The sequence below is a fragment of the Hirundo rustica genome, chromosome 8, assembly GCF_015227805.2.
Source record: "Hirundo rustica isolate bHirRus1 chromosome 8, bHirRus1.pri.v3, whole genome shotgun sequence".
Lineage (NCBI taxonomy): Eukaryota > Metazoa > Chordata > Aves > Passeriformes > Hirundinidae > Hirundo > Hirundo rustica.
In genome coordinates this window covers 20,453,982-20,475,651 of record NC_053457.1, presented here as the reverse complement: position 1 = coordinate 20,475,651, position 21,670 = coordinate 20,453,982, and the positions used below count along the sequence as shown (strand labels likewise).

Below are 21,670 nucleotides of genomic sequence, written 5' to 3'. Positions count from 1 at the left end.
GAAGCAGTCAGATATTCAGGCTATTACATATGTTTACACCTCTACAGCAGGGTATTTCACTGTGTATATCAACATTAATGTAGCAAAACATGACCACAACACACAAACTGATAACTAAAACACAGCGCAAAGATATTTCTAAGAAGGTTCCTCATAGCTTTTAACTTCTCCTTCATTTTAGATTAAGAAAAGGAAGCACATATTTTAACAAACTAAATTAATAATTTCAAATGTATATATTTGAGAAGCAGAGCCTGCTCTAGTCTGAAATCCTAGCCCAGATTAAAAAAACAAGTCAATAAAAAAGACAAAAGAACTGGTATTCACATTTCTCACTACTGTGAGAATTTCCCAAAACTGAGCAATTTCAATATGCCAAATGATATACATCTAATTACTGTTGGAATTTTTTAATTAAGACCAAATTCAATGCAAGATGTAGGTCAATCCTACAAACTTTCCTACAGACTCATTATATTCTTTCCCATTTTGATACTAGAATACAGACTTAATCAGTTAGAATGATTACTATATCTGTATCAGTTTTAAATTCTGTATTCTCACATAGCTGGCAAAGGCCAACTGGAAGTTTTTAAAAAATCACAACTATTAGACCATTAGTTCTCAAGTGAAAAACAACAGAAAACATTTATACCCCTTTCAAACAGCTGTAAGTGACATAGCTGGAATCAACACTGAAGTGCTGAGTTGCTAACTACCTTGAAAAGAACTTTCAAAGCATCATCACATTACACCACTGTTTTACTTCCTTTTAAACAAGAGTATTTTTTGAGCTTTTAAGTTGCAATTCATACAAATGCCAAAGCTTATCATCCTCTTTTAGGCTGGGCAATAAGTCGTATTTTTTACTGTGATGTTTCTTTAACACAAGATGCCTGTAAAGATTTTCAGCTTTGGAGCAAGGTGATTTCTCGATGTTCACAGACATATTGTTCCTGTGTGATTTGTATATTTAAGGGAGAAACCAACCTCAGCAACTTCCTCTGAACTTATCTACACAGCAATTGCTGCTATAACATCTGGACCAAAATTCTTTCTATGCTTCATGTTGATCAGGGCTGCAGGCAGAAAAAATCCTCCATGTTTTTTTTAATTATAGTGAAGCAGTGTGTAGTGTGAACAAACTTGTAATCCACTACAGGGCAGTGCAGGCTTCTGATTTAGAACTGAGGCTTAGACTCTTTATGAACACCCCTGTCATAAAGATGGCTTTATTCACCAATTCACTTAGTCCCATGAGATATGAGTGATTCCATCCTGTCTCATGAATAAACACTCTACATTTCACCACTTCCTTCAATGACCATCAGCATGACCAAATAGAGATTGTCCAAGAACCATTTTAAGTATCAAAACTAGACAAACCTGCTTACAACATCTTTTAGAAGTGATGCATCCAATATTGTCAAAATCTCCTTACTCCTGCTCACATACAATTACCATCTCATTTTTAAGGAAAACGGAAGAACCCTTGCTCCCAACCCTAAGAAAAAAGCCAGCTCTCACCTGGAACTGCTCCTAGGAGAAAAGAGGCAAATCACTCCATCACAATGGTCAGCAAAGCTCAGGTACTTCTGGCTTTTTATAAGGGCTCACTGGGATGAAAACATAAATCTAACTGGGAAATTGCATCCCCATAGGTCTAGATAAGATATCCTTGAAGGAGGGCTGGACTAGACCTTTCAAGGCTGCCTCCAACACCAACGGTTCTATGGTACTGTGTGTATTGCATACACTCAGACCTTGCTGTGCTCTGCTCTCCTAGGGTGGCTTTATGATGTTTGTATCCCCAATCACCTGCTCTGTTTATGCTGGACATTAAGTCCTGGACCTTTAAGATTGGTTCTGAGAGCAAAGGGGGGAGAAGAAGTGTGCAGTTGGTTTGCAGAAACTGCACTTGCTCCCCTGCATTCCTTCTCATAGATCGTGTTGTCTGCAGCAGGGATAGCGACAGAGAGCTCTCCTTTGCTTTTAGCTGGATTTTTTTTTTAGTTAGCTGAGGCCAGAAGATTATTATTCTTTTTTTTCCCCATATTTGTAAGTATTTTGCTTGCTAAATAAACATTTTTTTTTCCACTTTTCTTGAAGGAGATTTACGTTTCCCGAACTACTGGTGGGGAGAGAGGCCACTTGAATTTACTTCTAGAGGAACCACTTCAGAAGTTTCCTCCCAAAATTTGCCCTAAACCAAGCCATCTACATAAACCAAATTATTACCTTTTATTCACTCACAAACTCTTAGAGATTGAACCACTAATAGTTCACCTGAATTGATTTTAAAAACCACCACAACTGTAAACTCAGTGTCCATCAGTAAAATCCTATTTTGGATTCTGGCCAAACATAGCATGAGGGAAAGCCATCAAGAATGAAAAAGAAGGCAAATCACTGCAATTGTGCTCTCTGAGTAAGAGATGGGGAGTTCCCATTTCCTGACACACTGAAGTTGAAACAGTTCTAACATCTGGCCTGTGGTTTCAAAAAGCAGAGAAAGTGCCCAGGCAACCTATTACCCAGTAAAGACATGACATACACTGAAAAAACCTTCTGTAAAATATCCTGCAAGAAAAATTTCAAGAATTCAACAGTGCATCTATGGGAGCCCCCACAAGGGCCCTTCCAGCAATATCACCAAATAATTTCATTAGGCAAAAAGAGAGTCCCTGAACTTTTTTCTAGCTTTCATTAGTTCAACACAGAAAACAGCTGCACTTTAAAAACAGCAGTATATTTTTAATTCAAAAGTTAAAAATTTATTACTTGAAAGGAACATTTAGAAGGTCCATCACTGTCGTGCTCACTTAAAAAAGAAAGATTATCTTCCTATGATGAAAGTCATGCAAGACCAGAATTAACATTACATCATTTTATCATACATCTTGTGGTCAGAATCAAACACTCATTGATAATACAGACAATGCTTTTCTAAAAAAAAGCACAATCAGTTACAGTTACAGTTAAGTAAAAGCTCAAATTTTTAAGCCCTTTTTAAACTGATTTGCATTAGGCAAATGAAAACAGAATTTGAGCCTAAAACTATTATCAGAATAGCATTTCATAAAGAAAACACATGTTAAAATAGGTCTGATGTAGTAATTAACTTAAAAAACACACAATTATTGTTAAAGAGGGATATTGCAATATGTAGTGGGTTCTATTGGCAGGTATATCTCAGGTATAGCAAATAAAATACAAAAGGAAATTTAGTTTAAGAGTATTTTTCAGTAAACTTTTCTTGTTAATATAGAAAGAGCCCATCAAATTACCTGCTACTCAATAACTGTATATTTTAGATGTGCCTTCCTGCATCTAAGCCTTACTACATATTCAAAGTAAGGACAAAGATTCTAAAGTGTCAATACATACAAGAAAGTGTTTGCTGTAAAAATGCAGATTCCCAATAAAAAAGAAAGTTTTGGAGATGACTTTATGTGATATACTTAACATCGCATACCTGAAAAACTCAAAGTTGAGGCAAGCTTTTGGCAAAAAAAATTTGTCATCTTGCTTGAACCACAATTTGCTCATAGCAGTGTCCTGTGTCAAGAAAAGAGGTTTTGTTAAGTCATCTGACTTTTAACTGCAATATATGCCACTGCTTTAAAAAAAGTCTCTTCACCACTTCAAATCACCAGCTGGAAATATCCCCTTAAATTCATATTGCTTGAATTGCTGTATTCAATTTATATAATGAATATAAATATATTCAATATATTGAATACATATTCACTATATTTTGAGATCACTAATTGACTCTTCTCTCACTTTTTCCATGCAATCACGAGCATTTTCTAGACACAGTTACAAAACAACAGCCTTGTCTACACCCTTGACTTACTCAACAGTGGTCAAAAAAATGTAAGAGTGGCAGTCACCCTTCTCCTGAATAAACAGCTTTATTGCTATTTTTATCGATTGTTGACCCACTTTCAAAAGGGCAGAGAGAGTTCAAGCTGTATCTAGATTCTCTTTTCCTAAGAACACAAATTGTCATAATCCAAAGCTCAGCAAGAATTAACTTCTACTGTCTTCATAGCAAGAACTTTTTTTGTTTAGTATACTTTGGAATATGAGCTGATCTGTATTTTAAAAACCAGAGGAATTAAATTCTAACTTCCCAGAAGGTTAGGCAGCAAACAGGACAAATACAGCAAGTTTACCTTGATAAGCGCAGGGTACTGTGTTGCATCTTTTTCCAATGGCAAAATCTCAAAGTTTGTAGGAATAAACTCGTTCTTCATTGGAAGCTTGAATTTCCCATTCAGGTCAGCATTTTGCCATTTCTAGATCAACAGGAGAAACAATGAAACTATGCTAATCTCTGCTTAATTAAAGCATATATGAGTTTATTTATTTTACACTGAAACAGAAGATTTTAAAATGCATTCCACTACCTTATGTGTACATATTATTAAGGTAACAGGGCAAGAGAGAAATAGCAGGGAAAACAATTTGGAGTAGGCTATCAGCAAGATGAATTGCTCTTAGAAGGAGGATGACAGATAAATAATTTTGAAAAGTTTACAGTAGAGAGGATGGTGGGTTTCTATATTATATTTTCTGCTACCATAAACTGTAAATGAAGGTATTAAACTAAACGCTTAACCAAGAATTCTAATCAGGAACATAGGTCAAACTAAAGGAAATGTTCCTATGCAATGTCTGTTCTGAGCACACCCAGAAGGTTCAATTCAGCCCTAAGGTAAATTTTACAGTCATCTCCTCTTATAAGAGTAGAACTATAACAAGTTTCAACAAGGATTTGCCCACCTCCTGTTTTTGACTTCTGAATTTTACAATCTCATTTAACTGGCAAAACATACTTGCTTTCTACGTTGCAAAAATCAACTTCAGAAACAGTTACACATAACAGTTTTTAGAAATTCATAGGTACTGATCAGTTCATTAACATATAATACAGGGTTCTAAGTTTTTACAAGTTAATGCTTACATTTTTATGCAGCCACTGCATATTAGGGATCTTCTACAGAAAAAATAGTGAAACATTCCCTGTACTTAACATGGTTTATAACCACTAAAATATATCCATCCTATGTAATAAATATTTGAAATCTAAAGACTAATACAACATTCTTACTTCCTTTAACATTAAACAGACCCACTGGATGATTTTCATGCTATGAAGAGCAGCCAATTTAAGTTCCCCCTTCAGCTATATGGAAAATTAGATGAAGAATTTACCACTGACTTTCATTTGCAGATATTAGAATGTTACAAATTTTAACATGCCTTAATAACTTCATCAGAAATTGCTTCTTGCTTGTACTGCGTTCCATACCACTCTTCTGTTCGATCAGTTTTTCCTTCAAAAGACTTGGAAACTATTGCAACTCTGAAAACAAAGAGACAAAGTGCCTTGGTATGAGTATGTCTGAGAAAAGACTGAGACATCATTCCAAGCACTGTTTCTGCTCCATCACCAGAATACCTTTATTTCTGCACAATCCATAGACAATTACAGGGTACAAGAGCACATGTAAGTATACTGAACTACATGCTAAGGTTAACAATGAAATCAAATTATCACAGTCATTCAATGTCACAGTTTTTCTAAAGTGTTACAACCTGGGTTACATGCCAGTAGTGCTGCATGCAATTTCTATTTTTAAGACTCTTTTGTTGTTCCAGAAAACAGAAGGCAGTTCTTGCAATCTTCTAGAAAACTGATCAAGCGATTACGTTTTATATACCACCTACATGAACATCCAAATACATGAAAATACTGATTATAGAAATTTTATTCCAGTCCTAGTGTCAAAGAGTCACAGATAACCTCAAGTTCAAAGGGACTCATACTAACCCATGACACCCTATTAAACTGTCTGTATCTCAGCCCACGAGTCTTCCAGCTTTTACCCTTGCCATTCTCTCCCTGACCCCACTGGTAGGTGGGTGAGCGAGTGGCTGTGTGGGGCTTGGCTGCTGTTTGGGGTTAAACCACAACAGTTAAATGTTGCTAAGAGACTCCAAAAAAACATAAAAGTCTCTTAGAATTTCAGAGAAACCTACCAAGTCCTTTCATGCAGTAAATACATAATAATAAGAAAAAGAAGTAAGAGTCTTAAGCGAGAAAATTATCCTGATAAAATTCCAATAATCATATGGTTAGAGATGTTTTATGCGAGAATGTACAGTTAGAGTACGTCTGTTATTCAACATTTCCTCCTCCTACCCCTCTCCAACATACTGATCCTCAAGCAGTAGTGGCAATCCAAGCACCCAAACATTTCTTGCAGAAACATACTAAAATTCAAGAGCTAAAAATAATCTACAAACTGCAGAAAACAAAACTGTGGCAATGAACACTGTAATTCTTCAAGACGTTCTGCTTCAAGAGAATCTCCTGCCTTCCCTTTATCCCAAATTACTACTGGAATGATTACTGACATTTTGAGCTGTCAGAAACATACCCACAACAACAGAAACAAATCAAAAGGCATTTTGTCTGCCCAAGAATTACAACTTAAGACCAGGACACAAAAAAGAGAAGCACTTCAAGTAGAAATACTATGCCATGCAGGTATTTCAACATATTGTAATACTTCTCTAAAGTCACCAATTATGTAACATTACTTTTGCTTTTCATTTCTCTGTTGTGCTGTACAGCACTCATTTTTAATCCCCAAGTTTTTTAGACAATGTGGAAACGCACTGGGAAAGCAAGACAGGCATCAGCTAATCTTCAATAGGACCTGCTTAAATGAGCCCTTCATGGATATGGAACACAACAAGCTATAAATGTTACTTCTGTATATACATTCTTGTACAGGCAAACTGCTGTGGTCCCCTGTTTCATTAACACCACGGTTTCTACAATGTGATACATATTTACTAAATACTCCCTTGTTTTTCACCCTCCTGAAATCTAAATTGAAGCCACAAGTGAGAAATCCACAGGACAGTGTTACTTGGGAGGAGAATGCGTGCTTTAAAATGAATGTACTTCCACAAAAGATTATCAACTATTAGACTCCAGATTTCCCTAACAAAACTCAAGGTTCTAAAGGTGGAAAAGTAATAGGCTTAGAAAACTTAGTCACTATTTGTGACATTAATAATGTGTCAAAGTAAATTTATTCTTATAAAGGATTGATTTTTTTTTTTTGCACCTAATTTAAACTTTGTCTTCCAAATTATGACATTGTCAAACAATGGAAGAAATTACTTTTATCTCAAATGCGTAACACAACATGCCTGAGACAAAAAGCCCAAAAGCCTACATTTGTTCTTAAGTTTCCTCACAACCATCAGTAAAACTGATGTGAGGCAACACATGCTACTCAAAGCCCCTGAGAAACCAGAGAAGGGGGAACTACACACAGAGTTTTTCTGGGGTGCAGCATCCTGATCACTGCAGAAGCACGAGTTACTTCTAAGGGTTCAGTAAAACTAAGTTACTAAAAAGGATTTGTGGGGGGAGATGAGTGAACAAATTGTGATTTTCAAAACTGCTGCTCAGATCAAAAAAAAAATAAACCTAAACATTTCCAGCACATTTACCTTCAGGGTGAGCATCACCAACTGCACTGAGACAACTCTGCTGATGAGATTCTCTGAAATTCCAGTAGTTAGAAATTTCTCTATCAACATTTTTGGCATTCATTTTATTTTTCTTCCCTCTAGGACAGTACTAGTACTGCACTTCTGCTACCAATAGAGGAAAAAAGCCCACTTACTCTCCAGGGGAAAATGTTCTTTAGCTGCTTAATCTGGTGAGTCACTATCTTCTTAAATTTTAATAAGTGCATTTATTCTGCAGATGTTGAAGGGAAAAAATGCCTTGGAAATGACAGGAAAATTACATTTTTCAGCTAAGATTGCGACACATGCCAAGTCTATTCCCTTATCTTCACAGATAGCTGGCAAAACCCCATACAGTTTGAACAAGTAAAAATGATACTTGCATTTTAAAAAGTTTCTCTCCTAGGGAAATCAAGGCACTAAATGCAACAAGTAGTGTGGGGGTGGGAGGGGAATATATGAACACCTTCTGTTATGGCTCAATCAAATGGGAGCACATGCATACTTCCATCTGTGAGTATGATTTTCTTTCATACTTTTTAAACTCAAGGTTTGTTAAGAAAATAATAAATGAAAAACCATAATTTTGAAAAAGACATTGAATGCAGTTACTACAATATAGTTATGCTGAGAGGTCCTTAGAATAAGTGAATGGAAAAGAAATTACAAATACAATACAAAGAAAAAACTCAAATCAATGCCAACTAAACCACTGCAAGACAGAATGTATGCAAGACACCAAAAGGAAAAAAAAAAAAAAAAAAATCAGTAAAACCAGGAAAACAATGCCAAACAACAGGCAAAGTTAGGATGTGGCACATAATTCTTTGATTAAAAGGGATAACAGAAAGGTAAATATAAGCATACATATCACATGAGCATACAGACAGTAAATGGTGGATAACCAAACAATACAGATATTTGAAGCAGATGTGCACAGGTTTTTTTATTAGCCTATAAATTGTTCAAGAAAAGACAAAAGAAGGGAGCAGGCTACTGAACCAGTAATTCATTAAATTCACACAGATACAGATGCAATTTTAAAAAAGTGTAACACAAAGGGACCCTTTTATTAACATCTGTAATTTCAACTCATCCTTTCAAGAGACCCCACTAAAAATAAAATCCACAGTAGCTTTCGTGAATCTTTGTAGTGTACCATAAAATCACTTTTAGCAATACTTAAGTTTCCCCTTCTCAAGATAATGTATCCTGCCAGCAATTTAAAATAAAAGGTATTACAAAATTATATTCCCTCTTATATTATACTATACTTTGAAGGATCTTCATTAAGTAAAAGATGTTTTAAAATTGCAGTTCATTTCATTCTACTTCTAATGTCACAGATACATGCTTAAAATCTAAAAGGAATACAGTACTATACACAAGTTAGTATTTTCTTTCAAGCAAATGAAAATAGGAAAGTCTGATTAGCTCAGGTCCTCAACATGATGCCCCAAATAAAAACTTTAACTCCTACTGAAACTGACTTACACTTTTAAATCAAAGAAAAATCAGCTTCCAGTGGTATTACAGCAGGTGCACAGAAGCAAAACCATACCTTTTGCGTCTACACTGGAAAAAAGGGTATCATCTAGGGCAGCAGGAAAAAGCAACATGACATTTGGGAATCCTAAATTTGGGCTGATGTCTTGCATTTCTTTTTCTAAGTTATACTTCTTGAGAATACAAACAGTCTAAACACGGAGAGAACTAAGATGTGAATGTACAGCCGCGGCAAAGACAAACACCAATCCAGTTCCCATTACTCTGACCCAAACCCATAAGAGAGCCCGCTGCTCCATCATTAGAGACCTCCTGCAGGCTTCATTCCATCCATGCTAGAATAGCACTGCTTTGCTGAATTTGGCTGCTACAACTGCATTTAATCAGTCACTGGACAGTCTCTAGTTCATACACATTTACATTTCAGCCTTAGTGGGACAGCTGTCAGCATAGCTGTGGGCACTTCAGAGAAGTAACCCACTTGTATTTATTATCTTTAAGGCCTACTAAAATGCCTGCAACAAAGACAAGATATAACTTCTTTAACAGTTAACTGAAGAGGCCATAAAACCAGATTAATTCCAGTTCTGAAGGCCCTTTTTTTTCTCCCAATATTTGGCATTTTTTTAATTCAAAACTTTAAAACTACACATTTCTTCATCTATTAAATGACATCTGTTTCTTAAGTCAGGTAAAGTGAAGAGACAACATAATTAGTCCTGAAGGAAGATTAAACTTAACATATAGCATCCAAAAAGCACCAGCTAGAATGCAAGGTGAGACACATGACATTTAAAGCCCACAATTATAGAAACCCACAGAATTCACTAATAGCCAATTCTGAAACACCTACCTCCATTATCTGAAAGCTCAAACTATTATTAGTTGCTTAACACACTAAAGTTCATCTTCAGTTCATATCTGTTCTAGATATGTTCCATCTTGAAATAAAATCTAGTTATTATTTCAAATGAATCCACAATTACCAAGCGGGGAGAAAACGTCCATCGCCCAGAAGTCTCTTTGTCAAACTGGAGAAGAATGGTGTAACCCTACAAAACCACTATATGAAGATACATACCATAGGATGCTATTATCTTCTTTAGTTACTAGTGTTTCAAGCATGCTACACCTAAATTCTAGAATTACTTTTTCCTCTCAAATTAGATTCCTGTTCATCTTGTTCTTTTCTTGTCCAACCCCCACCTTTATTTCAGCAATTGACAAAGAGGAATGCAGAATTGCAAAGTGCAGATATGGGCCTAAACCACGTACAGCAAAAGAACGTTGTGAGAGAGGTGGTTGGTATGGCACTGAAAAAAAACACCCCACATCCTTCTAAAAACCATCACCACTTTCTTATGCTTCTGGCCGTGTTCTAGAGACTTGAATTTTCTCCCTCTACCAGTGCTCTCTACACTTTCCTTTCTCACACTAATAATGTTTGAAGTAGGTTCATTATGGCTGTCTTATGCTGAAGTACTGACAGCTGGAAAGAATGTCAGAAGAACGTCAAAACCAACAGGAGTAACACAGAAAAGTGGTGAGTGGTCTTCAGCATCCAACAGCATCTGACAGGATAAAGAATCTATGCTTGTGTGTACCTGTATTCATTTCCCCCAGCAATTTTTCCATGCATGAGTAAGAAGATGCTTTGGAAGTTCTCTGCATAGTAACAAAGACCCAATTTACATCATGAATCAGATAATATTGACTATTTTCTTGCAATGCTAAGAGCTACACTTCAAAGCTATGGGCAGCTATAATAAACATCATATCTCATTAATACCTGCAGCTTCTTTACTAAATCACATCAGCTCAGGTTTACCTATTGCTTGTAAGCAATTCCAAAACCAGTTAAAAGTTCACATTCATGTGGAATGTGGTTAGGCTTTCAACAAACAGCAAGTAATTACACATTCTCTATGCTAATTACTAAAAGCACTGCTTATATGTTAGAAGTATCAAATTTTCAAGAACTTGGGTGGTAGAGTAACAAAAAAATGCATTCAAAACAGAGAAGTATTAAATACTTTAGGAAAGAGAACTGGAGACTTTCATTAAAGCATTGTTTGTTCAAAATATGATCTCTTGACATAGTCGAGCTTCAGCTGAAGTATCCCACACATTACACACAGATGCACACCCACACACAGAGACAGAGCCCCTTCTTTAAAGGTCATTAATTACTATGGCAACTACTGTCACTGATACAGGCAACTCCATTTATTCTGTCATTACTTGCAAATGCCTAGAAACACCAGAACCCCATGACATTTGAAAACACAGTTCATAATTCAAGTTTACCTGACTTTATCCAATAATTATTTGAAATACATCAACCTTTGAAAATAAATTAGCATGTATCTAAAACCTTCTCATACAAAGAAGCATAATGAAGATTTTTCAATCACATTTACTTTGGAGCTGCAAGAGATACCTAAGATTTTGTGTTTGCATTAGTTCATCTGCTTTCTTACAATTTTGTTTGTGTTAAAATACAGTTTAACTTACCGAACATTTTCTGGTCTCAATTTATCCAGTACCATCTCTATTAAATCAGGCCTGAATTCTTCAAGCAAATATTCAGCAGCCAATACTTCTTCTATAGGATAATACTAAAAAACAAAGCCGAGAAATACGTAGATGAATTAAACAAAATAAAGCATGAAAAAGCTATGGTTCAGTAGAAGAAACAAAAGCAAACACTTCTGGTCACTACATCTGTATTACCTCGGTAATTTCAAATTAGGAATGTGTAGGATGTTTTAAAATCTCTCTCAAAACTAAACAAGAGGAAGTAGCGTTCTAACTATGCAATTGTATTTTTCAAGTATTGGGAAATCTTACATACTGTTTATTTACCATTCTTCTCTCTTAGAAAATTTTATGTCTCAATATAAAAGTCGCCCACCTTTAAATGGTATTTTGATTAAAGTAAAAATAACATGGTAAATGCTGACCCCTGCAGGATATTTCTGAAGATAAAAGAATACCAACTACTCACCAGAGTGCATTTGGGGAAAACAGAACACAAATAAGCAAAATAAAAACCAAAAAACCTAGGGTTTTTAGGACTCTCTAATAATTTAATTTTTATTTACAATAATTTAGAAGAAATTATAGATCAATATATAAAAGCATAATAAAAATTTAAACACTTTTAGTGCTAACATCCTTTGTTTAAGGTCAAACTGAAAATCTCTTAAGGTTAATCTCTCTTTAAAAAAGGCCGAAACTCTTCTGAAAATGATTAATGTGGCTGACAGGAAAACTTTCTTGATAAACACCTGTTTACCAAGGGAAAATTACCAGGTGACACAAGCACTGGGTATTTGTACTTTGCCAAATAAGTGTACTCTTTTTCAATCAGAATTATTACGAAATGGCTTTGTGGATTATCTACATTATACAAAAATTTGCATTGGAATGACAACCAGAACAGAGAGTAAGTCACATAAAGGATTTTGGAAAAGAAAAGGGCAGTGGGGGGTGGAGATCAAGGACAATGAACCAAACCTGTATTATTAAAAATTGAAATGCAAATGCTAAAGATCCAGAATTTGATGCTCATTTAACTACTAAAGCAGAACAAAAATTACCATTCATACTGCAAAGCAAAGCAAAAGCAAGGCAGTAAAAGTAAATAAATAAATAGTCCACATTCAATACCCTTTTCTTTGGAACACTGCTGGCAACTTCCTGGCCTGATTTTTTTTATTTTTGGAAACAGCAGTTGTAATCAGAAATGATCCAAGAAATAGAAGCCATAGAAAGACTGCTTCAGAAGTCAGAAGTCTATTTGTTAGAGATTTTAGGCATTTGACAGAACAAAAGCAAAAGACAGCATGCCAAGTAGGCGCTCTTTAAATACCCATTTACATGTTTTCAGCCAAGTCTAATGCTTTTCAGCAAACAGAAAGAACATTTGAAAATTAAACATAAATTTAGACTTTACAGATTAAAGGTCTACAGCCAGTAACAGTAATTCCTGCAAAGAAACCAAAAATTTCTCTGAAGAGATGCAGACACTAGCTATGCAATGAAGAACGGCTGCAATGTATAAAAGCTGCATAATTTCACTAGACAAAAAAACCCTCAACTAATCTCCCTAAATCTTCCATTAACACAAAATGAGGGAATTTTCAAGAAGTATTAAAGACCAAGTAAAAGCTACATGATGGTTCTTTCAGTACCAATATGCAATCCCATCAATAAAGTCAAGCATTTGTAATTTGCTATCTTAATACAAACATTTCTGCTTACTGCACTATTTCAACACTGTGATATTGACGATAAAATATTATTTGTCTAGTATCTCCCTAGAGAACACTTAGAGACCAGACAAACACAATGGCAAGGTACTTATGTCCTAAGAAACACTGAAACAGATCAAATAGCACCTCCACTTACTGTATAATCAGTTCTGCCAAGTACAGAAGTATAAAATGGTAAAGTGAACAGAATGTGACTTAGTGACTGCCAAAACTAAGGTCTGTGCAGCATACAAGAAGTGCAAAGATCTTCTACATCTGCCTGTATTTATTAAGTGGATAATTAAACACCGTTAAACTGTAATTAGAAAAACAACAACCAAACAAAAACAACGCCCCTCCACTCACATGCAACATTCCTCCAAGCTTTGATGTGTAACCTCGTGGTCGTTCCTTATCTTTAAATCTGAATGCCACAGCATTTAGATCCTAGAAAACAATGTATGAATGATTAAAGAGCATAAATTAAAGCCTATTTTAAGAACAATTACTGGCTATTTAATTCCTTTTTATAATGAAAGAAAAGAAAGTACTTTTGCTGTACCCATTTTAGAGCAGACAAGTATCTAACAAGTTTTCAAAAATATTCAAGTTGCATCAAACTCACAAGCAATTTGCGATAGTCTCATAATATGAAGTGCTATACAAGTCTTGTAAGTCATTTTCACATAGACTCATCTCTCATATTTAAGTTTCCTGATAATTTGAGAACACACCAACTCTGATCCAACCAGTACACAGTGTTCCAGCGCAGTGTTTGTCATATGTTAACGAACCGAAGCCTCTCTCCCTTCATTTCATTCAGTCAGCCAAGAGTAAGTTTAGAGACAGAAAAAGTGTGGTTTTTTTTGCTGTCTCAGCCACAGAAATAGAACACATCATTCTTAGGATACAATGGCAAGGGTGAATTAAAGAGTTCTAAGACTTTTAAGCCAGTGAAAAGGACAGTCCATCCTTCCATGAAACCATGCAGAGAGACTGATTAACTCAACAATTCAGCTGAAAGTAAACTCAGAAAGGTTCTTTTCATACTAGTTTGCCAGCTCTCTGACTCACCCCACAGACCCAGGAGTGCTGGGGCTGAGAGAAGAGGAGCAAGGAAAGGCACAGGGATGAGACAGAAGGATGGACCTACCTTTTCCAAACCTTGTGTTTGCTTACTCTTCAGTGAAACAAATCCATTGGGACTTTTAGTAGAGGATAACAAGATCTGAGACTACTTTCAAAGGTATACAGTGTCAAAATGTATGAGACAAAGCTAACTCAGCTGCAGAACTACTTTCAGAGAGACTCAACAGCTCAGATCAAACAAAGCTGAGATCGGAAAAGCAATCTTTACCTAAGCATATGTACTGAACCAATGAGACTATATATAAATAAAACTGGGTTTGCTTCACACTGACACTGAGAAGAACAGTGCTATCTAATAGGACACTTCACATTTTTGCTCTGCGTACACAGAAATATCCAAGCTTGTAAGAAGCATGAACAGTTCAGCAAAGACTGACAGGTACTGCCAAAGTACTTCATGAAAAGCCTTTAGTTGACTTCTAAAAGATGAGGGGAACAAACAGCAGATTCAATGTCCTATTGTCTTTACAATCTCGACTATCCAATTTGACCTATGAAAGAGGGAGGGATGGAGTAACAGCCAATTCCATTAACAGCTCAGTGTTACTCCTCAAAGAAAATGTTTCCCCCCCTTTTTCAGTGAAGACCAAGCTAAGTTATGTAAAATCCTTGTGGACAGAGCAAGATCCTTCTTCCTTCACGTCCATTATGCTATTGTAACTCCCAGCTCTCTAAGAGCACTTCCCATCTGCGTTAGGATAATGTATTCTGAATGTACTTGTCATCTCTGTCATGTTGCATCTTAAAAATTAATGAACTTAATTACCATGTGATTATTAAATGCTAGTTACAAAGTTAAATAAACTAATAATAAAGAAAGTTTGCAAAAGACGGCCACCACATATGGTACAGCCTCAATTACTTACCTTGCACTCTTGGAAAACCCATTCTTGAGGTCCTTCGGTACGTAGTTTTTGAATATATTGAAACATGTGCAAAATAATATCTTCAACATGCACTGAAAAGAAAAAAAAATACTTAATAATTCACTCAGTTCTGCACAGAGAAGAAATTTAATGAACACAAATACGGTTTTATTTTTAATTACACTTTGATACCTCAAGATCTTTAGGTACATTTGCAATCCCACCAACAAAGTTAAACTTGCTTTTCTCAGACATGAATATAAGGTAAGCGTTCATGTCCCCAGCTAATTCCAAGAACTACACTGAACACATCTTCATGTAAAAATATTGATTTACAATATCATTTAACTCAGGTCTGTGGTGTCTCGAGAGAGACACCACACAGGTCTAAATAGTATGAACAAGTAGCACACAAAGGTATTAACAGCTCTTCTTTTAAAGAAGCTTACTTAAGGTATTTTATTAATTAATTTAATATAACCTTAAATAAGTTGATTTCTTTTGTTACATGAAGTGTGCTAGCATACTTAGAGGAACTGAACACAGAAGTTAACTAAAATAAACTGGCTTTCAAGCTATAATCACAATTAGTCCTTTCGGATACAAACACAAAACCATCACATCAGCAGTAACACAAAATACAGATACAGTGCTTCACTTACAAAGTCCTTCTTCTGTCAAGTCCACGTTAATGATGAAAAACATGAAACCTCTAGCACCTTCCTTCTGGCCTCCGACAAGAGTATTTACCCATCCTATGTCATTAAAAATAAACTACATTACATAAACAAATCTATAACAATTTATGCCACTTTTTGCATGCTTCAGCAACATAATTTTTTTAACACCCATTCTGATTCATTTACATGTTTTCCTTTACTTCCTTAATGCCTGCAGCAACAGTGCAAGTTAAACATAACACAAGTCTGATCTATCTGATTTTGCACTCAGAGTGATATGACAAACTCAGGATCATTTGATTTCTGGGCAATTTACTTCTGTTGGGAACAGAACAATGTAAAGTAAAATAGCGAAATTTACTCCTTTGTAATCTTCCAGGACCTGACAGTAATCTCAAAGTTAGTGACAGAATAGAGACAAGATCATTACGCTGAAGTTCATGTAACTCTCTAAACAAGGCACATAAAGGGCAGTCCAAGAAATAACAGACTCAGCAGCCTGAGCAACTGTTACCTATTTATTCCTACCTGCTGCAGAAACAAAGCACAAAATGACTGAGTTCAAATTATTCAAGCAGATGAAGGCTTTAATATAAAGAAGTGTATTTTAAGTGAAACGTTAACTAAACTTTAAAAAAATGTGTGATCAAGTATTTTTCAATTCTCTACCCCTCTGAGGACTCACCTTTGGCTTTAAGCTCTGATAGAAGACTGCCCGGGCCTTCATGGCCAATCAGATGGCCAAGGTAATGGCCAGGGTTTGATTTGTAGTACTTCTGAAGGTCTGGTATAGGAAATGTGACATAAAGATTTCTAATGTCCTTAATGGGTACCACTTTGTAAAGTTGCTGAGGGGAAAAACAAACAAGGAGACCCATAAACAAAGGGAAACTCATTTTCTGTATTCATGTCAGAAGCATGTATCGTGTTCCCTCTACATACACACACATTGCAAACACATCTCCCAAATCTCTAAAGTATCTAAAACTTAGGGCAACACTTCAGTCATTCATGATACAAAGAAAATGAACTATCTCACAGTTGCTTACAGCTTCAACCAAATGTGCAACCTTTACTATAAGCTATACAAAACTATACTCAGGATGGAAGAATGGGTGGAAAATCAGTTAAGAAATATGGAATTTAACAGGGACATTGATAAAAGAGTAGTCAAGTGCACAATATTTTAATGAGACATTAAAAATAACACTTAAAATATACACTCTGGATGGAAGACGTATCTCCATACATACCCGGAGATGCTCTTCTTGGAAAGGATGTTCAGGAAACTCTGGTATAGGGACATTTTTATTCTCTACTTCTGAAAATAATTTCATCACTAAGCATGTCAGCTCATCCAAGGATTCTAGAAGAAAGAAACATTAGAAAAAAACACGGTCATTATATAAGGATTTTGACAAACTTTTTTTTAATATAGTTAGGGAGAGTAATGAATTATACAGAAAAGTAGCTTTAATGGTGTTATGATTTTTAATTTCAGAAAGAAACATTAAATATTCACATTTAAATTTTGAACTGTAACATGCCACGAGCACCATGCTTATTAAAGGAAGGCTTCAATCATGATTAAAACAAATCCTGTAACTGAAAATATATCCTCACATTTTACAGATTAAACTAAGCTAGAACTGAAAGACATATCAGATACTGGACATTTACAAAAGTAAATGAACACAAAAAGTTTAAGGGACACAAAATTACAGCTGCAAATTTTCTAGAGTGAAAGCAGATTTGCCCAACTTGATTTTTCTTTTGCCGCAGCTCATGTCCAATGTTTCAGGTACACTGTGAGCCAGGTCTATCCTTAGCTCCCAAAACACACACACCTGTGACCCGTTCAAGCACTTCTAACTCTACTTCCATTCCAATTTCAGTCTGTGACTGCAGTACTTTGCAAGAATGAGAGACCTTTTGCAGAAAGAATACGATGATGTGCGTTAACTCGCCTAAACTGACCTAGACCATTTCTGTTGAAATCCTGCCTTCAAAATTGCTTTCTGCCTCAAGAAATGCATTTTGGAGCACTTCTCAAAGTGAGCATAAGAAAAGATTCTTCTGACAATTTTTTAGTGAAAGACTTCCAAGGGTGGGCATTGGAAGAAACAAAACATCAGTTTTTTGGACCTCTCAAAGTACAATCTTAATCCTTAAATGATTTCTAAAAGCAGTTACCTTGTTATCAAAACAATCCCAGTTAGACTGAGAATCCTTCTTGCCCAATATATGCATGCTTCTACACTACACTAACAGAACTGTGCAGAGGAAAAAAAAAACTAACAAAACAAAGTAAACCAAAAGGGTTCACTATATATTAAAATTTTGTGAGCTGCACGTTATTCTATTGAAAAACACCAGTTTTTATGCATATCAGCAAAATAAACATTCATTTAATCTTTAGTACAGATTTACAGTTGCCAAGGTGAGTCTTCCTGAAAGTTTCCATGTGAAATTCCTCAGTGAACTTGCATTCAATGAGATAAAAAAGCTCATTTTCCTCCATTCATACTCACCATCCAAGCATTACTGTGAAACACCATGCAAATACCAGTCTGCCAGAGCATTTTCAAAAAGCAAAGTTTTCAACACACTGTTATTAAGCTTTTGGCAAACCTACATAAAATATCATCTCAGCTGTTGAAGGTTCTAAGCAGCTGGAATCTCCTTTTTTTTTTTTTCAAGTATACACATAGTGTTACTCAACCAACAAACTCACCTCTTCCTAAGACACAAATAGCCATTAAATTTGATGAATAATAAGTAGAATGGAACTTCAGCAGCTCTTGCCTTACATCTATTCCTTCTTGGGTTGGTCTAGTTTCCAGAGTGAATTTGTTCCCTGTAACATAAAAAGAATTAACAATATTCAATGTTTAACAATATTTAATGTTTATGAACTTATAGATCAAAATGAAATGTATAAACTAAACAGTCCGCTTTCCTTTGGATGGATAATAATTTTAAAAATAATCAGTACGCATAACAAGAAAACTGGATCTCTACTGTCTTATGTTTTAAATATTTTGTTTATATTCCTCATCATCTGCAGACAAATTAAATGGTGAAGTTTTAGACAACCTACTCTCTTTACTCCCACAGCATCAATAGGTAAGTTAAAATAAAATAACATATTTTAGCTTCAGTCAGTAACTGTGCTGTTACACTACTGGAGGACATTAGGAAGCAGCAGTCAGAAGACACCTTACAGCTGCAGGAAAATGGACATTAGCCAGTGCAGAAGTGCCTGGAAAACTACTTGACACTGAGGGTAATGATGGAGAAGAATCACCATCACAAGCATTAATTCAGGGAGATCAGTGAAGGATATCTGGGGAAAAATGCACACCCTTAGAAGAAAACTGGAAGGTGCATTTGTCTCTATGGACAGACAAGGAAAAATAGGTTTGCTGACCAAACAAGGTGCACAGCAATGAGGAGTGACCTGAAGCATCAAATGGAGTAATTCCCATACTCCGCTAGATTAACAACATCTCAGCTGATCAAAAGGAAACAATGAGGATGCCAAATGCATCTCTTTGGGTAAATTAAAACTACCAAAGCTGAGCTCTGCTTCTGCAAAGTCATACCTACTGGAAGGCTACGTGCTGTAATTTAATCTCAGAATCAGCACCCAATCTAAGGAGAAAGGAATATGACTATTACTGGTAAATTTGAGCACATTTTGGGTATTCTCCCCAAGAACACCTTTCACTTCTGTGAGACAACCTTATTAAACAGTACAGAACTATTTCTGCAACTTCCACTTATGTTCTCTGTGTGCTACATAAAAATTAAATAATGTCTTCAGTCACAGAGATTACAGAATGTACTTTGAACACCTGCCTACTAATTCACAGCTCCCAAGGGTATTATTTTAAAATTTACCTGGTTGGAGAATGGAGTTATAGTTTCACTTTTACAGACAGCCTGTCTCTACTGGTCAACAGAGCAATACCTGCTCTTGTGGCAGGTGGATACCAGACCCATAAATATGCCCTCCATCAACAGATATAAAGGTACATGTTGTCCTTTTAGAGACAGAGGAAGAAACCATCCTCCCTCTGTACCCAACATAAAGCATACTCATATTCATAAAGCAAACTGACCCATCCACAAAACACATTTTTGAGCATGTTATACTCAATGATTAAACAGTGTAGTCCTGATACTTTGAAGGTTTCAAAACTAAATTTGTGTGGAAAATAATGCTTACCAATAAAACCACCCCAACATTTAAACTTCTACCAGAGCATCAAACATTTGTGGTTTTATCCAGAACTATGGTATCTTAACTTTAATGCTTTTTGAATTGAGGTTTCGTGGTGTTTATTTTAAATTGTTACTAAGCATTCTGTGACCACTTTAGCCTGAACAAAACAACCAAAAATACAGCCATAGGATTGGGATTTGTCCAAGATCATTCTGTCTACCCATCTCCTCCTGTTGTGCTCTATGGCTCAGATTTTGTTTCTATACTCCTACTCAGTAATTTTCACAGTATTTTGATGATCTTTCTGATTTGACCTAGTCACTGTCATCTAGTTTAAATGCAATATTAAATAACAAAAAGCATTGTGGCTAACAACAATTCAAACACAATTTGTTCACTTTGTTATACACAAAGACTTATCAGTACCAAATTATGACAAATCCAGGAACTGGAAAACAGCACTCACTGCAGTAATTATCAGAATCATAATGGTTGCTTCATCATTGTACTCAAAGTCTTGGATCACTCTTTTTCCTATGCTTTTGTCTAGCTCTGTTTAGCCAATGATGTGAAAAATGTGATAAAGCACCATAATAAACATGCATGGAGAGGAAAATAAGAGAACTGTTACAGTCTGTCTTTAGCAATTTTATATAAACAGTAATACCATGTATGTTATACAGAGCTCCACTAAAAAATTATATTCTGACAAACCTGTTCCAAATTTACTGAAGGGATGGTTGGGGTTTCCAGTAGCCTTCTCCAATTGAAACAACCTCCAGGCATCATTCATCAGATTCTTCTCATGCTCAGAATCAACAGCATTCACTTCCCTATCTTTGCAACTTTCATCAAACAGGGGGCACAGGAAAAACTGGGCAAATCTAAAGAAAAACAAAATTAGTTCAAGTCAAGAGTACTGTATATAAATTGTAACAGAAAAGTGTAAAGCTTGGTACTGCCTGAAAACAGCTGAATACATTATTTTTTAATGCAGAACTTATGAACTCTGCAATCTTTGACACTGATTTAGTATACTCATTTCTCCATTTCTTTGTTTATAAATGCAGATAATGTGTTCATCATACAAGGCAGTACACGAATCAAGGGCCTTACATCACAATTCTCACAGTGAAAATTTCTCCTCTTCTGAGGTTTAGATGCATGAGGCTCTGAATTTCACCCATCAAGTAAGTCTTCTCAGACATCCAGGGAGAAACCAAAGAGAAAACTCACTCTACCTCACTGACTACACACCTTTCAATTTCTGTCCCCTGCCACAAAACACTGAGATTTCAACAAGTTCCCTCTACTAAGAGCATCCTTAAATATTTCTAGCCTTCACCCCTGTTTTGCTGTCAATAAGGATCCCCTGGGAAGCACAGCATTTGATTGCACCATCCCAGTATTTGCACAATGTGT

General features: G+C 35.7%; 1 protein-coding gene across 4 annotated transcripts in view; it reads right to left on the bottom strand.

The window, feature by feature from the left end:
- Positions 1 to 21,670, bottom strand: part of IDE (insulin degrading enzyme) — a 64,506-nt gene that overhangs the window by 22,081 nt on the left and 20,755 nt on the right. For all 4 annotated transcript variants that reach the window (XM_058421639.1, XM_040070592.2, XM_040070590.2 and 1 more), the window contains exons 4-14: positions 20,963 to 21,132; positions 18,755 to 18,877; positions 17,274 to 17,386; positions 16,706 to 16,868; positions 16,003 to 16,095; positions 15,341 to 15,432; positions 13,692 to 13,772; positions 11,584 to 11,687; positions 5,272 to 5,374; positions 4,182 to 4,304; positions 3,476 to 3,558 (exon numbers count right to left, since the gene is read on the bottom strand). In XM_058421639.1, the coding sequence (XP_058277622.1) occupies positions 3,476 to 3,558; positions 4,182 to 4,304; positions 5,272 to 5,374; positions 11,584 to 11,687; positions 13,692 to 13,772; positions 15,341 to 15,432; positions 16,003 to 16,095; positions 16,706 to 16,868; positions 17,274 to 17,386; positions 18,755 to 18,877; positions 20,963 to 21,132 (1,248 nt within the window). The remainder of the gene's footprint in view (positions 1 to 3,475; positions 3,559 to 4,181; positions 4,305 to 5,271; positions 5,375 to 11,583; positions 11,688 to 13,691; positions 13,773 to 15,340; positions 15,433 to 16,002; positions 16,096 to 16,705; positions 16,869 to 17,273; positions 17,387 to 18,754; positions 18,878 to 20,962; positions 21,133 to 21,670) is intronic.